General features: G+C 42.2%; 1 protein-coding gene across 2 annotated transcripts; it reads left to right on the top strand.

Moving 5' to 3' along the window:
• Positions 1-433: 433 nt before the first annotated feature.
• LOC127299174 (uncharacterized) lies at positions 434-4,517 on the top strand. 2 transcript variants are annotated; one of them, XM_051329094.1, is made up of 7 exons: positions 434-665; positions 1,394-1,587; positions 2,156-2,290; positions 2,378-2,593; positions 2,708-2,949; positions 3,920-3,962; positions 4,223-4,517. In XM_051329094.1, exons 1-6 carry the CDS (start codon positions 449-451, stop codon positions 3,924-3,926), a joined length of 1,011 nt encoding a protein of 336 aa, XP_051185054.1. In that variant the 5' UTR covers positions 434-448; the 3' UTR covers positions 3,927-3,962; positions 4,223-4,517. The 2 variants fall into 2 exon arrangements, with proteins under 2 accessions (XP_051185054.1, XP_051185053.1); XM_051329093.1 differs by having other exon boundaries at positions 4,218-4,517.
• The last annotated feature ends 3,994 nt before the right edge of the window (positions 4,518-8,511 follow it).

The following is an 8,511-nucleotide window of genomic DNA, read 5'->3' as shown; positions in this document are numbered from 1 at the left end:
CCCCCAAAGTTAGTCGAATCCATCGGGTTAGTTGCGGATTTGATTTTATTTGTTTGGCTTGTTCAGTAGCACGCATTCTTTCGCGACACTGTTTGGCGTTTTTGGATCTTGTTTTCGGTTCCGGCATGCTTCTCAGATGTCATATTTTCTCAAGAAGCAGTGTAAACGAGCGCTGATTTTTTTTCGCTCTGTTCTTCTACGTTTTCATCCTATTTGATCTAGGCCACAGCGGATGTTTCACCTACATTTCTTCTTTCAGCGACATTCCAGTTCTGTATCTGTATGGTGCGATACTTGATAGCCCCCCTTTCGATCCTTCATTGACCTGCTTGATTTTGCTTCTCGTTGCAGATCTAACCTATTATGTTAATTTTGGACATCTTGCTGAATCTTTGTTTTACTAATGCGTGGTAGCTGTTTTGCACTATATTTGGTGGATAAAAGCCAAATGGATCTATATTCTGATGTTTTCTCCATCCACATGCAGACTATATTGGCTGAGCCGGGAGATGCACGGCGTTTACCTACAAACCTTGATGTGTTGGCTTCTGATGTTCACTCAAAGGTGGAGTTCTACAAAAATGCCTATATGGACTGCATTGGCATCAATAATGCGCTTCACGGTGTCATGGAAGAAAAAGGAAAGCTCCAGGTAGAACAGAAAGGTAAATACTCCCAGTCTTGTGCTTTAGTAGGATCCTTGTAGTCAAATTTCCTATGCTGTAGGTTGTATTAGTAATAACCGTCTGTTTTCCTCCTAAATTTTCTTATAATGATAACAACATCACGTGATAGTACTACGGTACTACCTGAAGATCTTATCAGCAGAGATGGATTTTGTTGGCGTAACAGAAACGGATCATCAGAGAACAATACTTGTCTTTTATAGAAAATGGAAGCTTTTCTTACCCACAGCCTCTTTTTTCGATAATGTACCCACAGCCTCTGCATCAGAGATGCATATGGCCTCTTATTACATTGTCTGTGACTGTAACAAGTCACCAAACAATACTCTGTTCGTAAATAAAAAATGTTATTTTGGAGAAAAGAAATGGTATCCGGCATGCAACATTTACCATAATATTTCACATGAGTTAAATTGTGGTACAATTAAAGTATATTCTATTAAAGATCTAATAGTATTAGCTCCGAAATGATGAAAGTAAATTAGTTTTATAAGTGCGAGTCATGGCTATAAATGTTTGACAGCATGCATTGTACTTACTATTGTAGGATGTCATCTAGTTAGTTATGACAACGGGAGTAGTTTGCTTCCTTAAGCTGTTCAAAATATAGATACTTCGTTCTTGAATTTTTTATTTTCAGTCAAACCTAAATATAAGCCATGCACTTGAACTTACTTTCGTTCTGACCTTTTTGGTATTCTTACCAGCGGTGGTGCAACTTGCTGCTGAAAAGGACAAGCTGATCGCTGAACTGAATACTCAAAAGGACCATCTGACTACCAGGAATGAAGAACAGGCAGCAGAGATCGAATCCCTAAAGGAACAGCTCAGTGAAAGGGAGTCCAGCCAGGCACTACTGGCACTGAAGGGAAGTGGTCTTCAGAGTACCCAGTCGGGAAAAGTAAGTAGTTTTTTCCTTAGAGTAATAGGAAAACACACTTGCTGTGTAGTACTAAACTCTGCTGCGTTGGATGCATGCAATCACATGAATACTTTGAGAATTCGCAAATTCGTCACAATATTTAGCAATTCACCTTAAAATTTACTTATTTGGAAAGGCCCCGTTGTTCAGATTGTGATTGCTATTAGTATATCATTGGTTCTTTGGTGTGCATGTACGTTTCTGTTGTTCTTCTATTTACTGGTTGCAGTTGATTTAAGTGATATTTATTTGTGTGACATAGTCCTTGAATATTTCAATTCATTGGGTCATTCACTGCTAAACTAGTTTTAGTATAGTGATCATTTTATTCTCATTTGGAATAATCGATCTTCGTGATTTAATAAAGTACAAGATTTTCTACCTTTTTGCGTGTTTGTTTTTCAGCCCTGACAAATCTCTATGCACAAAATTAGCCGAGTTTTCATTTTTGCAGATGGTCTTACTACCTTTTTTTTCAATTTTTAGTTTTACACTTTTACCTGATTAGTTTACATCGATCTAATACCTCATGTCAATGTGGAAGCAGGTGTATATCAGATCAAAGAAGAAACGACAACAACATTCTGATGGCAGTGGTGAAGATGCAGATTATCAAGGTTTAAGCACTGAGCTTGAGGCTGCTAAAAATGAACTGTCTGATATCCACTCTAAGCTTATCAAGGTTCGGTGACCCTCTGTTCACATCAGAAACTGCAAACATTCTGATCACACTATGTGAACTGTTATATTAAAATTTCATGTGTTCCAGGGTTTTATTGATATCAGTAGTACTGGAGGCAGGAATATTGCAATAAAGAACATAGGCCAACTGAGAAACAAGCCATTCCTACAGGCATGCCTTAAGAAGCTTACTCCCAAAGAAGCTCTAGAAAAAGCTTCTGAGCTGTACAATTTTTGGCAGAAGCAACTGCTGAACCCAGACTGGAAGCCATCCAAGACTCTCATGGATGAAGGTATCTCGAAGGTACTACTTCAGCTTGTGTGAATCTCGAAGTTCTTTTAAAGACCATTGCCTCTGTACTGTAACTTGGTGGATATTATAGTTATGAGATGTCACTGATGTTACTTATGTGATTAGGAGATTGATGTCCATGATGTCAATCTGCAAGAGCTACGTGCTTCATGGGGTGAAGAGGTGTACAAGGCCGTGGTGAATTGTTTGATGGAAATTGAAGAGTGTGGCAGGCTGACAGACAGAACCATCGTGCCCGAGCTTTGGAATTTCAAGGAGAATAGGAAGGCTACTTGCAGTGAATGTGTTGAGTACATTTTCAGCCAAGTGAAGCGTCTGAATGGTTCAAAAGGCAGGACGACTCGCAGGTTTGACCGCAGTTTTTAAAATATTCTGCTTAGTAAGTTTTGTCTTAGATTTATGACTAGAAACGGTGTCATTGGTAAATGACAACAGAAACACCGGTACTGATTTGAGCAGAATAATTGTACCGTACATTTTATCATTCTGATCTTTTAAATAGTTCATCGTGCGAAAACCATCAGTGTAGACCAAGCTACATGTAGCTTGGTTTTTGAAAAATTCAAAACCGGTGGTTCAAAGTTTCAAAACATCTGGAAAAAAAATCTTTGCTGTAGACAATGTTCTGATCTAAGTACCTGCAAAATTTCAACTCGAAATACCATATATTCGGGGCTGGGCAAAAATGACTAAATCTGACACCTATAGTAGTAAACAGTACAAGATTTCAAAACCTTCAAATCTGTCAGATTTTGTCATTTTTGTGCAGCTCCGAATATAAGGTATTTCGAGTTTAAATTTTGTACATTCGTAGATCCCAACATTACCTACATCAAGATTTTTCTCAGATTTGTTTTGAAACTTTAAAGTATCATTTTCGAATTTTTGAAAAAACGAGCTATGTGTAGCTCGAGCTACAAAAATCCACACTTGTTCATCGTCCTCCTTCCTATGTCCATTTGTACCCTTCCTCGAGTTGCTACACTTGTATGCTGCTGAAAAGTACCCCAAAATCTTGTGGTTATAAAGTATTAAATCTAGGTACATGTAAAAATTTGTGGAAATAAATTATGTGTACCGTAAAGTAGATAGAGGTAAAAACTTGTAAATGTTATATAATTTTATTTCTCTTGTTATCATGTACAGTACAAATTCTTTCACGAACATTTTTACAAGCACCTAAATTAACATTTAGTACCATTAATATTGATATTTGTTTTAAAGTAAAAACACTTGAAGTTCATATGAATGAACTACACTCAGAAACCCAGAAAATCCAATTAAATATCTTTTGAATTTTTTGTTAGGCGTATGCAGGCAATAATGCGGGGACATGACAGGATTGTGGAATAACCTGAAGGTATGACTATGACTGTACTTTAGGCCAGCTCTTTTATGAGTACTATAAGTTCTGCACCCTAGAAATTTTTGGAATGCACTTTCCTGAAGGATAACCATGAACCTAAACTGATATTGCATGGATGATGCTAAACGAAACTAACACATCTCATCGTTTCCGCTGTATTAGTAGCTGATGCTACTGTCCTATTTTTGTACTAGGTCTGTCCTACATTTTAATTTTTTATCAATCCATTTATTATTTCGCATTGTACAGGGCAGTTAATGCGACCTGTACAAGTACCAAGCTTATGGCGAAGAATTGAAGACTGGAGGATCTGATTTTGTCAACAAAAAAAAAATTCCGCAGCAAAGTGTGGCAGAACAGTGTCACTGCCTGTCATTTAGCCGTCTAGTACTATCTAATTAACGCAAGCAGCTCTTGTGCCCATCTTATTTCAACTTTACCCTTTAGTTTTAGTGTTCTTCTAGTCTCTCGAAGCAATTCAGCAGTAGCTGCATTGCTTTGAACAGTCAGACTTGATATCTAATATGGGCAACTTTTGCATAGTTGCATTAATGTGTTGCCAACAACATAGATTATCATTTTTTTTTACGAAATACATGTTAAGACTACTCATAGTGGGAGTAACTTCACTAGTAACTAAGTGTCCAACTCAGCAAATTTGCTTATGTGGCAGTGAGTTAATGAGGAGAGAGGAGAATGGAGTAACATAGCTAGTTACTGTAACATCACACTTCCCAAGATACAATGAGTCTATAAGTTAATTAATGAAGATATCTATGATACTACTTTGATGTTACTAACCACTATGAAGGTAGTAACATAGAGTAGTAACATGTGCATGTTACTACTCTATGTTACTTCCCACTATGACTAGTCTAACAGCACACTAGTGCAGAGATATATTTCTCATCAATTCGGATTACAGAGCATGGATTCAGAGATTTCTAGCCATCACAGGAATAAGAACATAGGAGAGAGGAGGAAGGAGACAGAAGCGAGGCCGAAGCGGTCCTAATCCCAGCCGCCTTGTTCGTAGTCCTTCTCTTCGTATATGTAGTTGCTGCAGCGCGTCGGTTTAGAGAAGCCCAAGCCCAGTAGGAGCAGCCCACGGTCCAGCCCATGGCGGTACTAGGAATGGTCGCTAACATTCCCCCCTCCTTAAAAGCCGGCTTGCCCTCAATCCGCCACCAGACAGCACCACCAGCGTCCCACTGAATGCTCGAAGAAGCCTTGCCATGATCTTTCGCAGCATCATATCTAGTGAAAAGAATCAAATAACCTCTGAAATGCCAAGCAATAGGCACCACCTTGTTCTATAGACTGACCCAATCTCTGGTTGTTGAATGTCCCGTTGCAATTGTTCATAGTTATAGAGAGCAATCTTGCCAGAAGGGCAGCACGAAACCCAAGTCTGGAGCGGGCTAGGATATAATGACCAAGCAATTTGCCATTGTAAAATCTGTGAACACCACTGAATACTGTAACCAGGATCTCTGAGCAACCACACGGAAGAGAGCTTGCAAGTACATGGAAGTTTCCAAAAGAGTAGACGTAGCCATGCATCCTTGTGTTGATATGAATGATACACGCTCAGAGTTGCATTTCCATCTAAGTCTGAACCAGTAAAAGAAGATCTCACATGCAACCAAGCAATGTAGCATGGAAATGATTCAGAAAAGAATTCCTTGTTGCGAGAGTACAACCAAGGCAGCCCCCTGAACTCGAGTATTTGAAGATTTTTGAGTCTAGAATACCTATTGTGATGATGTACTGACCAACATACTTCCTTCTCATGCAAACCTCCAGAATACTGCAAAATGGGAGTTTCTTCACCAATCGCCATCCCAAGCATCACTATTCCATAACATTTTCTGGATGCAGTTCTGTTATCGCCAGATTTTAGCCAAATTGGGAGATGGGCCGTGATTGAGATGGGCTTAGAGGATATGCACATAAAGTGTTTCTGAATCGGCCTTGTGCGAGAGTTTGGGCTAGATTGCCCGCATATCTGTATATTATGGTAGATCACGTTTCAGTTTAGAATTAAGAGATAGAATTTAGTTCGTACACAGTTAGGTTTATTCCAAAGATAGAAAGTCTACAGACTATAAATATGTACCTAGGGTTATTGAGAAAGGAGCACGATCACGTTCACAACAAACACAATCTAGGCGCATCGCCACCCCTTGTTTCGAGGGTTTCTTCCGGATAAGCGTCATGCTGCCTAGATCGCATCTTGCGATCTAGGCAGTATTAGTTTATTCGTTGTTTTTGTGTTGCTCGTGCTGAAGCCTTGTTGATGGCGAGTAATACTTTTATCATAGATGTGTTGGGGCTAACATCGATACGTTTCTGATATGTTTGCTTAGTTGTGTTGCTCCTAAACATCTGGCTGCCTTCACACCTATCTTAGGTGTAAGGGCAGCATCTTGCTTGGTCTTTATTTAGTAGATTTGATCTGTTATGGTTGCTCCTTGTTCTCTAAGGATTAGTTTGATATCCGCATGGTTAGGCCTTGCAAACGGGTTGAACGATCCAGTAGGGCGTAGGGTATGGTTTGCCGATCCAAGAGGGGTTGTTCCGGGAATCGACTCTGTGTTGGTTTTTAGGCCCCTTCTAGGATTAGTTTTCTGTTATCTTTCGTGTCTACCAGGCTCAACTACGCGTAGGATATTCCAATTATGCGGTGAAAGCCCTAGACTGTCGTAGATCGACTTGACTTGGTATTGATAAAGCAGGATTCCCGTGTTATCGTAGGTCCAATACGAACCATGGGTCGATCGGCTCCCTGAGCCGATTCACAGGGTAACCTGGGAGCCGATCGAGGCTCGGATTTAATGTTTACATGTCTACCATGCAGGAAACTAATTGAAGCAATCCATCACCTTCCTGACCAGGTATAGGTTAGGTGGCACGCCCTTGCAATAGCCAGGACGTGTGCCGGAGTTTTGCGGGCCGTCGCCCGAGGGATCAGGGCCCACCAGCAGTTCTGGGAGCCTCCCGGCTCTTCGTGTTGCTCGTCGCTGCTCGCCGGTGGGTTTTGGCAGGCAACACATTCTGGCACGCCCGGTGGGACCTTCTACAGCAACTGCGTCAACATCTGCCGCTGAGATGGCGGACGCACCAATCACGTACGAAGATCTGCCCGAGGATCACAAGAAGAAATATGATGAGATTAAAGCTGTCTTCGAAGCCGATCTCATCGGCTCTTTCGAGAGGACCCGTAAACATGGCATCAGGTGGAAAGGGTTCTCACCCGAAGGCATTCTCGATGAAGTAGACATGTCTCTCCCTTCAGAGGAACGCACAAGAGCTCTGCGCCTGGAAGTTAATGACATGGTGACTCATTCTCTACACCGTCATTCTGAGAGCCTGGTGAACGCTTTCGAGCGCATTGCGGTTCGCGTGGTTTAGGAAATCATGAAGCATCAGTACTCTCCGTCAGGACCTGCCCTAGGGACTCACCAGGGAGAAATACCTTTCCAAACCAGACCGCAGCTGCCATTCTCGTTTGCAGCTCCAGAGCCACAGGGTTCACCGGCATACGCCGTCTACAAGGTTGGAGGCGATCCTGGCGATTGCCAATTCCTGTATGAGCCCCCTAAAGAAATCCCACATGGATACGTGTGCACATATGTGCCGGACTGCAATAACTTGGCGCGCACGAACCAGATTGCAGCAGGAGGGATCTCTGGAGCAGACGCCGATAAACAGGCGTGGCTAGCTAAATATGCCACCGGAACGAGTCATGAAAGCTCAGCCCCTGCAGCTCATACCGTGGAACAAATCAGTACAATCTTGAGAGACCAGTTCGGCATCCTCCCAAAGAGGAGAACAGTCGGCTATTCCAAGCCGTACCCCAACGAATATGATTTGATTCCGCTGCCACCCAAGTATCGGCTCCCTGAGTTTTCAAAGTTCAATGGATCAGAAGGGTCTAGCTCAATTGAGCACGTGAGCCGATATTTGGCACAGTTGGGCATGATTTCAGCATCAGACCCGTTACGTGTGAGGTTTTTTGCGCAATCTCTCACAGGACCAGCTTTTGGGTGGTACACCTCGTTGCCACCAGATTCAGTCCGGACGTGGAAGCAACTGGAAGAGCAGTTTCATGTTACATATCACTCCGAAGCTACCGAGGCGGTCATTGCCGATCTGGCACAGGTGCGGCAGAAGCGGGGAGAAATGGTGTCTGAATACATTCAGCGTTTCAGGACTGTCAAGAACCGATGTTATTCGGCTCGTTTAACTGAGAAAGAAGCAGTCGATCTGGCAGTGTTGGGCCTCGCAGTGCCGATCAAGGATCTGGCTTTCCAAGTGGAATACAATTCACAGGCGCACATGGTTCAGAAATTAACATTGTATGAACAGAGCCACCCAGAATTGTACCAAGATAAGTTCAAACGCCCGATAGGCCTGGTCGAGACAGAAGAAGTTGAGGACTCTTCAGAAGATCAGGAAGTAGCCGTAGCTGAATGGGCTCGGGGGGAAGCTCCCGTGTCCCGCAAATGGGTGAAGCAACAAGGGCCTGCAAAAGGGTTTG

This window comes from Lolium perenne, chromosome 5 (assembly GCF_019359855.2).
Source record: "Lolium perenne isolate Kyuss_39 chromosome 5, Kyuss_2.0, whole genome shotgun sequence".
Classification (NCBI taxonomy): Eukaryota; Viridiplantae; Streptophyta; class Magnoliopsida; order Poales; family Poaceae; genus Lolium; species Lolium perenne.
Note: the sequence above shows the minus strand (reverse complement) of the source record. Positions and strands in the feature narration are given on the sequence as shown.